Source organism: Triticum urartu, chromosome 5A, assembly GCF_056163025.1.
Source record: "Triticum urartu cultivar PI428250 chromosome 5A, HENAU_Tu73, whole genome shotgun sequence".
Classification (NCBI taxonomy): Eukaryota; Viridiplantae; Streptophyta; class Magnoliopsida; order Poales; family Poaceae; genus Triticum; species Triticum urartu.
In genome coordinates, this window is record NC_141877.1 from 675,769,300 (window position 1) to 675,786,977 (window position 17,678).

At 45.7% G+C, this 17,678-nt stretch overlaps 2 protein-coding genes across 2 annotated transcripts; both read right to left on the reverse strand.

The window, feature by feature from the left end:
* Positions 1–753: 753 nt before the first annotated feature.
* LOC125511602 (plasma membrane ATPase 1-like) lies at positions 754–7,727 on the reverse strand. Its single transcript, XM_048677020.2, has 20 exons — positions 7,156–7,727; positions 6,705–6,824; positions 6,498–6,614; positions 6,258–6,395; positions 5,998–6,132; positions 5,679–5,858; positions 5,392–5,598; positions 5,168–5,287; positions 4,962–5,081; positions 4,401–4,523; positions 4,192–4,296; positions 3,971–4,115; positions 3,439–3,603; positions 3,130–3,368; positions 2,869–2,901; positions 2,412–2,493; positions 2,160–2,320; positions 1,775–1,984; positions 1,490–1,672; positions 754–1,381 (listed from the first exon to the last, which is right to left on the reverse strand). Exons 1-20 carry the CDS (start codon positions 7,231–7,233, stop codon positions 1,115–1,117), a joined length of 2,928 nt encoding a protein of 975 aa, XP_048532977.2. The 5' UTR covers positions 7,234–7,727; the 3' UTR covers positions 754–1,114.
* A 5,964-nt stretch (positions 7,728–13,691) lies between these two features.
* LOC125506491 (uncharacterized) lies at positions 13,692–14,808 on the reverse strand. The gene has a single exon (XM_048671295.2). It carries the CDS (start codon positions 14,676–14,678, stop codon positions 14,070–14,072), a length of 609 nt encoding a protein of 202 aa, XP_048527252.1. The 5' UTR covers positions 14,679–14,808; the 3' UTR covers positions 13,692–14,069.
* Positions 14,809–17,678: the final 2,870 nt, after the last annotated feature.

Here is a 17,678-nt window from a genome sequence, read left to right on the forward strand (position 1 = left end):
TCTACTAAACTAATCTAGTAATATTAGTTCTTGAGACATGCGTGCCAGTAGCAACCAGCAAAAGTCTTTAATATTATTATTATCATCATTGTTGTTGTTGTTGTGCTGCGGTGGTTGGTACGGAAAGGCTTTCAACCAAGAGAGAAAAGGAGGGGTAAAGGAAAATGGGCAGCGAGGGAGGGTGACAGCCTAACCTAACCATGATTCATTCGTTCATTCATTCAGGCAGGCAGGCTAATTCATTAGAGATATGTACTTAGTACCCCTAAGTATCAACCGCTGCTGGCTAATTCAGTTTAACAGGTGGGTATCAGAATCAGACAGACGGACGGGCAGAAAGAAAGACAGACCGCGTAGCGACATATGCTACCCATCACAGGCTAAACGACGTCCGTCCGGGACTGATGCCGTGCCAGCACCACAGCGACACAACAATGGGGGTGGGGCCAGCTAAATGAATCAAACATGTACAAGCACACTACAGTGATCTAAACGCTATTACGTTTCTTCGCAAAGGGAGTACCTCTTTTCTACCCCCTCCGTCTCATAAGATAAGAGCGTTTTTGACACTAATACAGTGTCAAAAACACTTGCTATTATATTATGGAACAGAGGAAGGGAGTAAAATACATGAGGTTTTAGGTTTGTCCCAAGTGAAACATCTTTAAGGTTGACCATGTGTACATACAGATAAAAAGCCACAAGATCGCATAGATATAGTAACAGAATATTTTATGATGGAACTAATGAAAATAATTCCATGTTGTAGATGCTGCTATATCTCTTTAAGATACTTAGTAATATGTCTTGATACATCTACTTCACTGACAAGTATTTCCTGAAAGAGGAAGTATTTTGTAACTAGGGAGTACTACTATATTATAGAGATATTTTTAGGCCCCAAAAGAGAGAAAACTTGACTATATATCTGGATGGACATTCTTCCAGCACAAAACGAGTGAGCTGCTGCTAATTCATCCATTTAATTAATTACTGCGAATAAATCCACCAGGCTTTATTTATCACAAATCAATGCTTGAAAGTACGGTACGGCGCAGCACTAAACATACAGCAACACAGCAATGGAGGGGGTGGGGGCAGCCGAATCAACCAATCACACGGTGTAATGCTGGTTGTTGATGTCGTCCAGGTCGATGCCCTTGAGCATGGCGGCGTTCTCCACCTTCCCCTTGAGAGTGTGCACCGCCCTCAGCCTCGTGATCTCCGCGCGCCGCTTGGTCTCCTCCGCCATGTGGCCCAGCTCCATGGACGCCGCCTTCTCCCGCCCCGCCGACTCCAGCCCGTGCAGCGTGCGCTGCTCGTGCGCCCACGCCGCCTGCGACGCCTCCTTCCCAAAGTTCTTCTGGTTCGAAAACGCCACCTGAAACACAAACACGCCCCAAACCCACAGTGTCAGCAACGCGAGCTCGGTTCATCATGGCATGGACCAACCATCATCCTGTCCCTGTCCTTCGACCGACCGACTCACCTTGTTGTCGGTGACGAGGTTCCAGGCCCTCCCGCTGAGACCGTACCGCACGGCAAACTTTATTGGGTCCAGGAGCATGTAGATGAGGATGTTGTACAGCCAGATGACGCCCGTCCAGCCCCACCCGATGCCTCTGATGCTGGCCAGCTCCCAGTCCACCAATGCAGACAGCAAGGACGCAATCTACATCATAATAATACATTTTGCAGCGTCGATCGATTTATTAGTGTTGATAAGTCACACCACAAACCTCAAGCAAAAAGGTGAACTGTGTGAGGAACTCACCAGCTGAGCCAAGACGAACGCAAACATAAGCAGGAAGCCAGGCCGCTCTGTGAAGGACCAGCCTCTCGACCGCGTCACGAATATCAGGGCCTGGCTGATGGTGCTCACTTGGAGGTACACGGCCGAGGCCAGCATCTCTGTATTCTTGGCGATCGACTCCATGTCGTGACCGATACTGTTTACATTCAACGTGCGGACACGGAAGTGTCTCTGCAAGTAGCATGGACGATACAAGTGAGTTTGCACAGCACAGCTACCTAGTCCTTCCAAGAACTGCTTATGTAGTAGTATAACTTTGCAAGATGCAAAAAGGTATAGCCTTGTTGCCAGAAGAGGTACGCGATAGGTACTGCCTAATGAACTGCGTCAAAGAAATAGCGATTACCGGAAAAAAGTCTGTCTTATAAGCCGCCCAAAAGAACAGAACGGTTGTTACGGCCAAGTAAGCCCCCAGTACCACTCCTGTTGCGAAGATCTCTGCTAGCTTCCAACTGTCTGGACATGGAGACGGCTTCACCTTATCTTTGGATATGGTCATAATGGTTCCTGAGCAGCAGTAGTCATCACCAGAGTTAAAAACAAATGAATACCTATTGGTAAAAACATTTCTGGTAAGTCAAGACAGCAATGTTCTTACCATCATTAAGGATGGCTATCAGAAGAACCATCATTGGAGGGAAGTCAAACTTCCAAAGGCACGCCAAGAGCAAAAAACCAAGCTGCACACAGGTGAGATTTTTTATCATTGATGTGAATTCCAAAATGAGCATCAGCTTTGTAAGTATGAACAGGAACTGGAACAAGTCTTATTTGCTATTGTAGATGTTGATATTTTGTACAAATTTGGTCAAACTTTACAAAGTTTGACTTAAGACAAACCTAATATGTGAAGTAAAAAGAAACAGAGGGAGTACTTTTGGTCCATGGGCTTTGCTCAAGGGCGAACCCTATATAGCATTTACCCATACATATAACAAACTTGACCAGACACTAATATGTTGTTATAACGGATTTGTAATGGAAAATCATAATTTAACTTGGTATAATCAAATGGTTCCCAAATGGTATAAATAGTTTGCATAGCATAAACTTACCACAATACGGATGGTTATAGATACAGCGTATATCTGCAAAAAAAAACATAAATGATTGACATCAGCCAACTTCCCTTGTTACCTGAATAAAACAGCTTTCCGTAAAACACGAAAAAATCAACATATTCCTCTTCAAAGACATACAAAAGCCTAAAGTATTAATAATGTTGGAAAAGGAGAACTAGCATGATATGGAAAATGTTGCCTAAGATGGCAAGTTAGAAACAAAAGGAAAAAATGAATTGGAAACACAAACTCAACTGTATAATTTTTCATCCGCTGAAAAATGGCGCGACTTGTTAAAACAGCACTGATGATCACACTCAACCCAGGCTCTGTCAGAACAATATCAGAGGCCCCGCGAGCAGCATCAGTTGCATCAGCCACCGCAATCCCAATGTCCGCTACCTTCAGAGCAGGTGCATCATTAACTCCATCTCCTGTCATCCCGCATATGTGCTTTCTGGCTTGGAGCCTCTTGACAATTTCATATTTGTGCTCTGTGGAGGGGAGACAAGTTAGAGTGAAGCACACGATCACACAATGGCACAAGAGAAAAGTAAAGCTCACCAGGGAAAACTCCAGCAAAACCATCTGCCTGCTCAATCAGTTCGTCCACTGATAGGACCGCGATATCACTATCTATTTTGTCACCAAGCAATGATGATGATGGATACATGTTGGTGCCCATTCCTAGCCTCCGCCCAGTTTCCTTACCAATAGCCAACTGATCACCTGAAATTTTGTCCAAGGAGCATATTCATAATTCATAAAGATAGTGGGTCCAGGGAAACATATAGCAGTCAATATTAACAGATTATTCTGAAGCTCAGGACAGCTAAGCAAAGCCTGAGACTGCCACTGCTACTAGTGCTAGTACTAGCAGGCTAATGCGTGGATCGACACTTTAGCACTTCTTTTCCAGGAACATCAGGGCACATTAAAATTTAAAAGCTAACATTCTCAGATTGACTTCACCATGTTACCAGCCTCTGGGGAACAGACAATCCAAGGGAATAAACAGCAGTCCATTATCAAAGCTTACGTGATGATTGTGGTGCAAGAAAGTGGTCTGTTCCCATTTAGTGTACTAAAAAGGTACCTGTAATCATTTTCACACTGACTCCAAGGTCTAGAGCTCGGCGTATGGTTTCAGCACTATCATGGCGGGGAGGATCAAAGAGTGGGAGAAGACCAATAAATTGCCAGGGTCCACCAGCACTTTCCTTGGTACCTTCAGGAACTTCCTGCACGTTGAAGGAAATTAGCAAGTTTTGTAGGTAAACTGACCAGCAGATAAGTAGAAGACTAGCATCCAATAACCTGGTATGCAACAGCAAGCGACCGCAGCCCCCTCTCAGCAAAATTGTCAATTACTTGATGGACCTTCCTTTCGATCTCAGATTTATTTGCTGCCAGGTTCAGAATCTGCAAGACAATTAAATGAAACATAAGCAGATGCTGTGACTGTTTATTTCATAACAAAGTGATGTATCCTTGGACAAAAAATCAGATGACGTAAATTTCTATACCTGTTCAGGAGCACCTTTGCTAACCCTGTGCATTTTACCCTTAGCATCCAAGTACGTGAGAGCTGTCCGCTTGTCCGTTGGGTTAAATGGAAGGAAATGGACTTCTTCGATGCCAGCACGTGCCTAACAGCGGATAGAATGGAATATAACTAGTGTACAGTGTGACTAAAAGCATAACTATTAACTGACTCAGTAATGTATGAATGGAAACTTCTAAAGATTAGAGCAAAAGAATCACTTTTCAGTGGTATAAAACTGAGCTAGAAGGCATTACAAAATTCATGATGATATCCCCTGCTATGGAATACATGTTTGTTCAAATCCTCTAGATTAGTCAATATGTTCCCTGTACACTGATAATTCTTGACATGCTACTTTTGTTTTCAGAATGTACAGGGAACAGAATCTACTGATGAATATATGGTCAAGATGGTATCTATTGCAGTTAAGATTGTTGTTTGGTGACCGCTGTTATTTGTTTCCCTAGCTGAGTGAAGCACAAGCCAGGAATCACTGGAACTGGCTAAAGTCATAGATATATCAGAGAGGAGAGATTTTTACCTCTTTTGGGTCTGGAAGCATGGCAACAATAGCGAAATCAATAGCATCCTGATTCTCCAGTCTCGAGGCCCTTGCGGCCATCAACACGACATCACTCTTTTCGTAACCTCTAGTAAAAACCTAGAGAAAAATGCTTATCTTTCAGACCTTAGGAACATGAAGACAATGTAACTATGTTCAAAAGTACAAGTTGTGGGAGTTATGACCTCAATTATATTGTTGTCTACAGTCAGTTTGTTGAGTGTCAATGTTCCTGTTTTGTCACTGCAAAGCACGTCCATTCCGGCCATCTCTTCAATTGCAGTCATTCTCTTGGTAATAGCACCCTGAAGTCAACAGTTAAGAAAAGCGGTCACTTTCTAGGATATAGTTAGATGCCTTTTATTTCAGTGGTAGTCAGAGAGCTCTAGCCATAGATGAATATTCAAACCTGTTGTGCAAGCTTATGTGATCCAATAGCCATAGTTACAGACAGAACCGTGGGCATCGCAATTGGAATCCCTCCAATCAGAAGCACCAGAAGGTTATCAACTGTCTGGCGGTACGGTCTGTGTTGAACAGCCGCCATGACGATTAACTCGATAGTCATCCCAATTGCAATGGAGCAAATGCAGAAGTTTCCGATCGATGTGAGAACCTGAAAGCATCCATAAATTGCAGCCCATACCATGAATTTCAGCTGACAGTAGACACACTGATTGCTGAATAATACTCTACCTTCTGAAAGTGGCCGACATGGGTGGTTGACTCAACGAGGTGAGCAGCTTTTCCAAAGAAAGTATGGATCCCAGTGGCAATAACAACTGCTTCTATTTCACCCTGCTTACAAGTGGAACCAGAGTAAACTCCACCTCCAGGATGCTTGGTTACGGGTAGTGATTCTCCTGTCAGTGCAGACTGCAAAGCAATTGACATATGGTATTAGCACTTGCTGCTCCATATTCTTCTAGTATCAGAATTCTTTTATTTAGCAGAAATACTTTAGCAATATGCATTATGCAACGTGCAGAGGAGATAGTTGAGTTGGCTGAAAGACCTGATCAATTTTGAGAGGATCGCCCTGTAGTAGACGCGCATCAGCAGGAATGATGTCTCCAAGCTTAATACTGATTATATCACCCGGAACCAACAACGATGCGTCTAATTCATTCCAGGTGCCATCACGCAGAGCCTACAAAAGAAGGTAACACATAAGTATGAGGAAAAGGGGGCACCGGCCATGTAACTTGATCCTTGAGTACTAGTAGTGCTGGTAGGTAGTATTTGAAGAAAGCTATATATGTAGGTAGAAATTACCTTAGCCTTTGGTGCGAGGCGGGCCATGAGCGCAGCAGCGGCATTGCCGGCGTTGTTTTCCTCTACGAAGCTGATGGTGGAGTTGACGACCAAGAGAATGACGATTCCGACGAAATCGTGGAAGTCTATACCCATCGACTGCGTCAACGCCAATTGCAGTTCATAGTTAGTATGGGACCATAGTAGCATAGAGGTAACAGCATATAATCTACGATGGCAGTAGCAGTAGTAGTAGGTTACGTTTCCCCTGAGGTCCTTTCCACCGTGCGCGAGGGCGATCGCCATGATGGCGGCGGCCTCCATGACCCAGGAGAGCGGGTTCCACATGAAGCCCAGGAACTTGAGGATCTTGCTCTCCTGCATTGCAATTGATTAACAAATGGTTACTGCTAGTTGTATGAGAGAATTAAACTAAGAGCACAGAGATTAGTGAGTGCATGTATATACATTTTTCTCTTCGAGCTTGTTGTATCCGAAGATTTCGACCCTCTGCTGGGCGCTCTCGGTGGTGAGGCCCTCCTTGGTGCACCTGAGGTGCTCGAAAACCTCCTCAACGGGGATGTGCTCCTGCAATTAACCGATACAGTTAAGAGTTACTCCATGATTCTGTAGATTGTTCATCATTGTTTTGATCACTCAGAGTTTTCTTTTTTCTTTTTACTTCACCAAGGCATAGCTTCGGTCTTGCTTGACTTTGGTAGTCGTCGGTGGGATTTTTGTGTGTGCGCGCGCTGTGTTGTGCATCCTAGCAAGTAGCTATGCAGAAGCCGGGGGTGTTGCTCATTGTGTTTGTATCCTCTTGATGCTTCATTTTGAGCTAATAAAAAATCCGCCCTTTGTCGAAAAATGATTGCCAGGTGATTAACAAGGAGTGGGGGGAGGGAGGAAGAGCGGGTACCAGATCGACGGTCTCCTTGTTGAGGTCGGAGAGGCCATTGGCTTCGGCGGCGGGCGGGTGCTCCTCCTTGGAGTCCATGGCGACGGGCGGTCAGCTACCAGTACCACCAGCTCGCTGCTGCTGCTCTGCTGCAACCGGAGACGGCGACCGGAAGGGGGCGAGGAGGGAGACGGGGAGCAGGTGGTGGAGGAGGCGGAGGCGGGGACGGGCGTATAAATGGGGGGATGTGGCGGGCGGCGGCGATCGAGAGGGGCGCTGGTCCAGTTCCGGCGGCCATCGGCATCGGTCGTGGCTCCGTCGCTGGCAGCGGGCAAGCGGCCAAGGCGGGGCGCCTAGGTCCCCTCGACTGTCGTCTTCTCCCGCCTTCGGTCTCGCCGCCGTCGGCGCCCACCACCAGTACTACTATCTAGCTAGGTCACTCTCCTCGCCTCGGGGACGACGGCCGGTGTACGGACGACGGATCTACGGATGGACTATTTTTTTGCCCCCGCAAATGGACTGGAGACTGGAGAGGAAACCACAACCACACTGCTCTGCTCATCCGTGGCACATCGATTGGTCAGTCAAATTCCAAATCATGGCGACGGCAACCATTATACAATACTACACAATATCCATTCTTGTTTATGGCATTTTGGATTGAAGGAATATTATGATTCTACTAGTCTATGAAAACGATTTCCTAAAATTTACGTGGATTATTGTGCCGTGCTAAAATTCCGTGGGGCTTCGAGGTTAAACCCTTTTTGAGGGTTTTTTCCTTGGTGTAAATCATATTGTATTTAGAGGATTTTATACTGCTCGTTATGCTTCCTGGATATGATTGCGAGCGTGCGATTCTACCATGCCAATTTGTGACTCTGAATTTTTGTGTATTGACGTCTATTTCAAACATTGTATTTTTTCTATTGGAATTCTTGTTTCATTTTCCTTTTTTATGCCTTAATTGAAACTATGATTCAAATATGCCCCTAGAGAGTAATTGTTCATGGTTTGTTTGTTTTAGTAGATATGTATCTAATGAGGCGCTAATCTGTAACGTCAGCCAATTGCGAAACAACGAGGTTGTATAGGGTTTCGCCGGTGAGCTCAACCCAAGTGACATGCCACAAAGACCATGGCTTCCCTCTGCACCCCGGTGAGCTTAACCCAAGTGACATGCCACAAAGACCATGGCTTCCCTCTGCACCCCGGTGAGCTTTTTTTGAGGTCCACACAATCGAAGACAAGCCATTGTAATTACACCAAGCTCGGGCGTAAAAGGTTTTGCTCGTATCTTTTTTCTTAGTGTACGTCTTGACAGCGCCGGAAACGGGAGGCATCAGGGCAAAGGGCTTGGGGTGTGATTTTACTTCGGGGTTCTTTTGTATTTTTATGTTGACTCCCTGTCCGTCAAGCGTTTTTCAGCTTGTAATTCTCTTTCGGCATCTAAATGGAGCATGTAGCCAGGGACCAGGGACGGATCTAAGGGGGGACGAGGGGACCCCCCCCCCTCCCCCAATGATCGTATCGTCCTCGATAGCGATCAGTTAATCCCTTTTTTTTGCTTACCCGCTTGTCCCGAGCTGGCTTCACCCCCCCCCCCCCTCCTATCCTTCCTCACACCTTTTTCACGTGAAAGCTTCAGCCCATGTACAACCCATTACATGCTAAACAAAAATCATCATCATAAAAGAAAATTGCCTAGCAGGCCATCATGGAAGGGAAAGAGACATGTTAATTGCACCACGCGGCCACGACCTGATTACGCACTCCCATATCGCTAATCTTTCCAAGCCGTCGTTGCTATCGAAACTGACACCCGAAGGCTGCTGCGATCGGATCTCTCCATAGGGTCGCCATGGAGAGAAGCGGAGAAGGGAAGGGGTCGCCTGGATACGTAGGTGTCGATCCACGCACACGTTGCCACTTCCCAGCAGAATGGACGCACAGATGAACAACCACCACACAAGGGGAAAAGGTAATTGATTCTCACATCAGATTAGTTATTTGCTTTAATAATTATAGAAGTACACTTAGACAGATTTAGAAACAATTATAATATTCCTACTTGTGCTTGTGTAAACATGAAGAAGAAGAGAGCAGAATCGATTCATAAATTTCTGATTCTTGTTTTGGCATTGGGTTGAGTCAATGAGGTCCATCTTGCCAATTCCAATAAATAATGAGATTAGGTAATATATTATTTACCCACATTGCACTACTTCAAATTATTATTTCATAAGATTATATGGTGTTTATAGTGTTGTGAATTTGTTTTGTCATTTGTCAATTTTCAATCAAATTTTGATCATGTGACTGCAATGAATAGACAAAAAAATGGTATGTTGACACCATGGCATCTCCATTAGCCTAGACCCTAAATTTCGAAATCCTGGCTCCGTGGAGACTTAGTTCTACAATCCATGGAGACTCTCTTGACGACCAATCGACTTGGTGGCATTTGCAATTGGCAATTGCCGGGACTTTTCACCACCACACCATTTGACCGGAGGACCAGCTACTACTATGCTGTTCACTTCTGGGGCGATGCAAGCAAGAGTTTGCGGCTGTCCCTTGCCTGTGATGTATCTTCAGCCACTCAACCGACCATAAACTCCCTCTGTTTGAAAATTCTTGTCTTAGATTTGAATAGATACAAATTTATCTAGTTACGTTTCAGTGTTAGATACATCTATATCTAGACAAATGTAAGACAATATTTTTGAAACGAAGGTAATACCACCTAGTTTGCGCAATTGTATTCGGCGAAAAACGGCATCTGTATATAAGCAGCACGTGCAGGATACGGACAGGTACAAAGGTGCTAGCAGCTAGTATTACTGAGGGAATTGCACGAACCACCACTTATTGGGGCTAGTGTTGCACAAAACACCTACTATACAGGTTTGTTGCAGAAAGCACCACATATTGGTGTAATACATTGCAGATAGGTCTAATCTAGTGTTTAGCTATATTAACATAATTTCAGACAAATGGATCCCGCTTGTAAGTCAATTCTAACCGGCTGATGCAAAGGAATGTGATTTTTATCCGTTTGGGTCGGCCGAGCAGACATGCATGTCCGGGTTTTTTGGGTCGGCTGGTGCACCCACCGTGGCCGACGCATTTGTCCGCGCGGTCTTAGAAAAACTAAATAGGCACAAAAAATATTTAAATTTAAAACATGAATATTAATAATACATGATTAAACATTAAAACCGCTGGCCAAAGTCCCCTTCAAACATAACTAAATATAATAAAACATAATAAAAACAAAAAGCCTCACAGCAGTTCTCGCCCACAGCCGTAAGCGTCATCCTCATCGTTGGAGCAGGTAAAGTCAAAGAACTTTGGCGGCTATGCCCAGGGGAACGCTGTCTGGTAGGCCGCGAGCGCGGCCTCCTCCAACGTCTGCTACTACGCCATGGCTGCCTGGCGCCGCTTGCCTCCTCCTGCTTCCGCCGCTCCTTCTCCTCCTCGCGCGGCTAGTGCTATCGGTGCTCCTCCTCTCCGCGCTCGTGTCGCATGCGGTGCTCCGACCAGTCCACTTCTCCTCTAGCGTGCGGCAGCGCCGCTGCTCAAGGTAGGCCGCCTCCTCCTCTGATGCATCGAGCCACACCAGTGGTGTGCCGACCCTCCCGCACGATGCCCTGCCACTGCGTATGTCTCGGTGACTGTGGGCGGTGCCGGCGTGGGTGTATGTGGTGCTGGTAGCAATGGCGGCGGCAGTGGCGGGTAGATGCAATTGCCGGCCACAGAGAGCTGGAGCGCCTCCTCCAGACCAAGTATGCAAGACTAGTCATATTATTTTTTGATGGTTGTATTGGCCACATGACAACTAGTTTGCTGTAGTGGCCATATAGCAAATACTTGGATGCTAAAATCTAATGGCAACAATATCTACCATGTTTTTGGTGCTAGTGATCACATGCCGAACTTGTTTCATTTAAATTTTGGTTCAAATTTTAACAATTTCAGAAAATATGAAAAATTCCAGTGAATTTCACATGTCTACAGTACCATTCTGGGAAAGTTTTACCCCATTTGGATCAATGGGTTGAAGATAATGAAAGTTTTGGTTAGCCCGTACAATTTTTTGGTTCAATTTTTGACATTTTTCAGAAAAATGAGAAACAATTCCAGTAAATACTACATGTATTCAATACTAATTTGAGAAAGTTTCGGCTCAATTGGACCACAAGTTTGGGAGATAATGACGATCTAATATGTTGGCTGATGTGACCGGTTTTTATTGCCACATGTGCACTTACAAGTAGGACCCATATGTATAAAATTATGTCAATGTATCCAAACACTAGATTAGATCTAGTTGCAATGTATTACACCAATATGTGGTGTTTTCTGCAACAAACCCGTATAGTAGGTGTTCTGTGCAACACTAGCCCCAATAAGTGGTGGATTATGCAATTCCCTCAGTATTACTATAGAGGCCGGCATCTCCTTGCTTCCGTGCTTTGATTTGCTTTGTTTAAGCTTTGGTCAGTAAATATAGTCGGCTGCTGGTATTACTATATAGACTCGCTTATTGCCATGTTATCTATAGTCAATGCAATAGCCAACATGTATAATGCTATCTTCATTTCTTAATATAAGATGTTTTTGCAGTTCATTTTGTTAGTAATATATGATTCACCTTCAAGGATGTCCTACTTTATTAACATATGGTCCAAAACTTCCACTTTTGTAAAGTTTCTTGGAGCCTGTGCTTTAATTAGTCGGCTGGAAATCTACTACAGCAGCTCCTCTTCTCTCTCCTTCAGGCAATTCTGAAAGAAAAGAAGGGAAAATGGCCATCTTCTTTCAGTTAAGAGGCGGTCTCTTAGCTCTAAGAGAAACCATATTTTGGTCACACATTTTTGTAGATACTAGATAAACATCAATCACCACAAAACATGGCGCCATGTAAACACTAAACTGTGGAGATAGCACTAAAAGATACATAAAACCCATCATATAGTCGTATCTCTAGGTAACATTGAGGATGCCTTTTAGAAAAGAAGGGTAGCATGGAGAAAACCCGGTTTCAGCCATTGTAGATGCCCTAACTGATCTCACGGGCCTTCTGTTAGACCATTACCGTAGCCATCATTCCATGCGACACATACTTTCCCTAAAATTTGCTTTCAGAGTGATTTAACATGGTTCTTGCCAAAGCCACCACACCTTTCATCAATGGCACAGGGTGACAAGAACACTTGGGATCTGTAGAGGTTAGTAAAACCCCCTCTACTTCTCACTGTGTACATACATGGAGAGACCCTTGGCGATCAATCCACTTGGTGTCATTGCAATTGGCAGCCGCCGATGTTTGTCAACAGAATTTCCAACAGAACATTTGACTCCATGTTGTCCAATTCAAGTTCCTTTGCCGGCAACCGACACTTGGCTGTACCGCATCTACAGCCATTCCTTGAATCAATGACACACACACCACAGGGTTTGTGCAATTGTATGTATTCCGCGAAGAAGGCGCCGTGCACAGGGTGTGTATTTTGTACTCCCTCCGATCCAAAAAAAAGTGATTGTCATGGTTTTAGTTCCAAAATTATCTTGGATCGGAGGGAGTAACTTTGCATGGCTGGTCAGGCACATCCTTGGTGCATCTCCTTGCTTCTGCTTTGCTTTGGGTCTCCCTTCCCTTTCTCTTTAGCAAGCTAGCTTGCCTGAACAGTTAACAGCAGCAGCAGCCATGACACCAACAGCCCAACCAACCAACCAAAGGCTAGTAGTAGCAGCACAAGAATGGGGAAAGAAAAGCACTAGCAATTAACCAGACACAACTAAATGGACAGCTAATTGCACTGGGGAGTTGTTTGGTACTGGTACTAGTAGTAGTACATCTCACTCACACTCACTCACACTCACATGCTTCTTCTTTCTTTTTCCTTCTGCCAACAAACACCACACCATACACAAGCACATGCCATTAGTTAGTATTTTATCTCAGCTGGACCGCCTCAGGTACCACCGGCAGCATAGCATAGCAGAGGCAACACCTGGTGAAGGTCTCAACCCTTTCTTTTCTTGCCTTTGCCTCTAGGGTTGCGGTGGCCGTCCACCTAATTAATTCTCCTCCATTTCAGCTTTATTGGTAATACTACTAGTTTTACTACTCTGTTTCTTCTCCAACATGTATGTTAGGCTAGGTTCCTTGTCTTCTTGTCTTCTTGACTCTTGAACCTCCCTCCCTTCCCAGCTTGTGTCCTTTTTTCTTTTTACTTTTGAAGAATCCCCAACTTGTTCTTGACTTGGTTCTGTTCCAAATGGAAATGCCCTACATTTTAATTTTATGCACATCTCCAAAGTTCCAATCCAAACATCCCATTTCATTCCATCCATAAGTCCCAGAACAACAAGTCTGGCTGGGGCCTCCACTCTGAGATCACAGCAATGCAGATGGATGGATGGATGGATAGAGGAGTTCAATGGAATCTATACTCCTCTCTTTCACAAAGCAATACTACTGGTAACAACAAATGGAGTGACGAGAGAAAAAGAATAACATTATCAGAGGGGCTAAGTGCTAGCTCATAGAAACAAATGCAATGCGATGCGATGCCACGGTGTTATCTCTGTCTGTCATCACAATCAGAATTACATATAGGAAGGAATGGTCAGATGAGCTGCTCCAGTTGATTCTCTTGTTAGTTGCTAGTTTTGTTCTATGGAGTAACAATGTAGTAGTAGTAGTAGCAGTAGCAGTAAATTTGTGTATACACAAGGAACAGGGGAAGATCCTAATGCTAAGCCATAATTAAGACAAGAAGAGACAACGAATTTCGATTCATTCTGCTGCATCCTAGGTAGTAGTGAGCTCCAAATCTCTCCAAAAAGAATGGAATTTGATCAAGAAATACCAGCACTTTGTCTGTCTAAGGTGTACTTGTATACGGGCGGCGAGATCTTGTTGCCTAGGACTTGGTGGCGGCCGTGGCGGAGCGGCGCGTCGGCCCCGTCTCCATGTCGCCGTCCTCCTTCTTCTCCACCACCACCCCCGTGGCCTCCTCCCCTCCGGCGCTGTCGGCGGAGGCGACGGGCTCGAGGTCGTCGCGGACGCGGAACGCGGCGTGGAGCACGACGACGGGGGCCCCGGCGGCGAGCGCGAAGAGGAGGTTGGGTATGGCATCAGCCGCCGCGAGGTCGGCGACGACGAGGACCACGAAGACGGCGGCGACGAGGCGGCGGTCGAGGAGGCGGCGGAGGAGCGCGGAGTTGGGGAAGGCCCGGAGGAGGCCCCCGTAGAGGAGCAGGCCCTTGGAGGCGGCCATGAGGAAGAGCATGGAGGCGCGGTGGCGGGGGGCGAGGGAGGCGAGCAGCAGCGCCCACTGGATCACGGCGTAGTGGACGCGGAAGGTGCGGAGGTTGCGCACGGCGCGGACCGCCGCGGCCTCGGCGTCGGGCGCCGGGGCGAAGGCCGAGGGGCGGGGCGCGAAGCGGGCGAGCGCGCGGCGGCCGGTGCGGAGGCTCGCGCCGGCCCTGTCCAGCGCGCGGCGGACCGCGCCGGGGCCGTCGGCGGACATGGCGGAGGGGGCCGGCGGGCGCGCGGGCGAGATCCGCGGTTGCCCCTCTCCCTCCTTTTGGCGTGCGGTTTGCTTCTCTCTCACCTTGTCTTCGGTCTGGGTCTGGGTGTGGTCCGCTTTGCCCACACACACACAAACCCTTGGATCTAGGCCAAGGCCAACCCTCCCAACCTCAACAAAAATGCAAAATGTGGTGCCAATTCTGTTCTTTTAAGCACAAGAAATTCCAGCCCAACTTTGAAAAATTCGAGTCAAATGCCCTCACAGGCATTTAATTTAGTATTTAATACTCCTTTTGTATCAAAAGATCAGACGTTTTGGCAGATACAAAGGTAGTACTAACTAAAGAGCGTTGCTACACGGACGACATTTCACGCGCGATGCATAGACGACACTGCATATCCTACCATTCATGCATCAGACCAAAGTGCACAAAGCTGTTGGATTAGGCATCGTGCATGTATCGTCCCAGCATTTGTCGTCTATGAAGTAGTTTCGCTAGCTAAATGCTCGTGTGCTTGCTATAAAAGTTAATTGTTTATTATACTCCCTCCATCCTAAAATTCTTGTCTTAGAATTGTCTAGATACGGATGTACCTAATACTAAAACGTGACTTGATACATCCGTATTTAGATAAATTTAAGACAAGAATTTTGAGACGGAGGAAGTACATTATCAATTGTTTAAACACTTGTGCCACCATCACCATGATACACGAGTTGGTGTAAAATTTTTTTTTGAAAATCTCAAGGTATACCACAAATCGAGACAAATGTATGTCCTTTTACAATATGGATGAAAACCTTGAGAATTCCTAACTTAAGAGGTGAATGCACGAAAACAAAGATAGCATATTGGGGGAGGCTCGACTATAGCTGGCCAAACGGGCCGTGCTAATTGGGCCGGCCCAGTAGCACGCAGGAACGGCACGGCCCATGCACGGCACGCGGCACGCCATGGGCCGTGCCTGGGCCTAGAGGCTGGGCACGCGGGCCGACACGACAGGGCCTGTTTAACTCTTTTTTTTGAAATATATAAATAAATATGTCCTATATAAATACCTAGAATTCTAATATGTTCAATAATTTTGTAGTGCATGCGTACATTTGTAGTGCTCTAATATATTTCTTTCTATTTCTTTTATTCTTTTAGTATTTCTAGAGCATAGCTTGTACCCTTTTACTTTTTTGGGATGGAAGGTTTTAATGAGGCAAGCGCTAATAAAACTCTAAATTTATCCCAGATAATACTCTACATTTTTTGGAAAAAAATGTTGCTGTAGAGAGGGAAAAAATGCGCCAGCCGAGGTAAATATGCGCAGGCGGCTCAGCGTGCCTGGGCGTGCCGCGTGCCGGCCCAGATAGGCTGCATGCCGTGCCTGGGCTGCCAGCTCCCGCCCGTGGGCCGGCATGGCACGGCCCGTCTAATAATCGTGTCGTGGCGGGCCGTGTCGTGCCGGCCCGTTTGGCGAGGTATAGGCTCGACTCTCCGCTTACCACCCCTTTCCTCGTTCCCTCCACCTCCCATCCCCTTCGCTCTACCTCTTCTCAGGTCTGCCTCACTCCCCCCCTCACTAGTAGAAAAAGGGTCAAACGTGAAGCACATTAGTGCCGGTTTAAATTTGAGCCGGCACTAATGTGTACATTAGTGCCGGTTCCAATGGCTAGCCGGGCCGCTCTCATTAGTATCGGTTCGTGGCGAACCTTTAGCACCGGTTCGTGCCACGACCCGGTACTAAAGTGAGTGGTGGCAGGATGTTGTCAGTCCGGGGCCCCTCCAGCACCTTTAGTACCGGGTCGTATCACGAACCGGTACTAAAGGTCGTCGTACATAGACCCTTCGTCCACCCGAGCTCGCTCTGTTCTTCCCCTTTCCCCTCTCCTCTCTGTTCTTTTCCCTCTTCCTCTCAAGCTCATCACACATTTTGCCCAAGATTTGAAGGCCCCCATCCATTCAAATGATCACAAAGGTTTGCAACTTTTTCCTTTCATCTCTCATTGCTAGATTAGCTCGTGCAATGCTTTATATAGTGATTGATTTTTGAGTTTAGTAATTTGGGAGGAATTATATATATATATATGTGCTAGTATTTGATTTATATGCAATTTGAGGTCATAAATAACACTTAGTTTGCATATGTAGGTGTGGTTTACTTAGTACCTTCTAAATCTCCGTCGTAACCACCATCGATCGCTCGCAACGTCCCGTCGCCGGCACCACCTTGTGGTGAGCCTGTTGTTCATGAAGTTTTATATAAAAAATTGATGTTTGTGTGATTTGGATATATAGTTACTCGTATAATTATCTTACTCATACGTTGTTTGTTATACATAGTGCCATGGTTTTGATATCCGTCCCCGTCGGCCCTCGTCCGGGTTATGATTCGGATGTGGTATATTCTCTTTTAAAACTATTCATTGCATTTCGTGTTTATGACAAATTATGCCCATCAAGTTGACATAGATATTTGTATGTAGGAGGTAGTTGAACCGGAAATTCCAACCAACCCTATTGTCGAGAGGTTAAATTTAGTTGAAAGAGAAAACGAGGATTTGAAGGAAAAATTGAAATGAATTGAGGGGGAGAAGATGGAATTGGAGTTGCATGTTGCCGATGTCGTCGATGATCACAAGATTAAGATGGAGAAAATGCGCTTGAAGATTAGAAAGATTAGAAAATATGCCATTCATAGTGAGGCTTGGTATTATTATGCTGTTGGTTCAATTGTTACCTTAGTTGCGATCTTGATCGCATTTGTTGTTGCATTTAAATTCTTTAGCTAGAGAGTTATTTGTTTGTTGCATTTAAGTGTTGTATGAACTTTATGTATTGTATTAATTTGATGTTTTCGGTGCTGTGTATTGAAGATGAGCCGGCAATGGATGTACGATGACCGATGCTCTCCCGAGTTCATTAATGGCGTGCATACTTTTCTGCTTGCGGCTGAGGCAAACAAGCGAGCGGATGGTTTTATGCATTGTCCATGTGCTGGCTGTAAG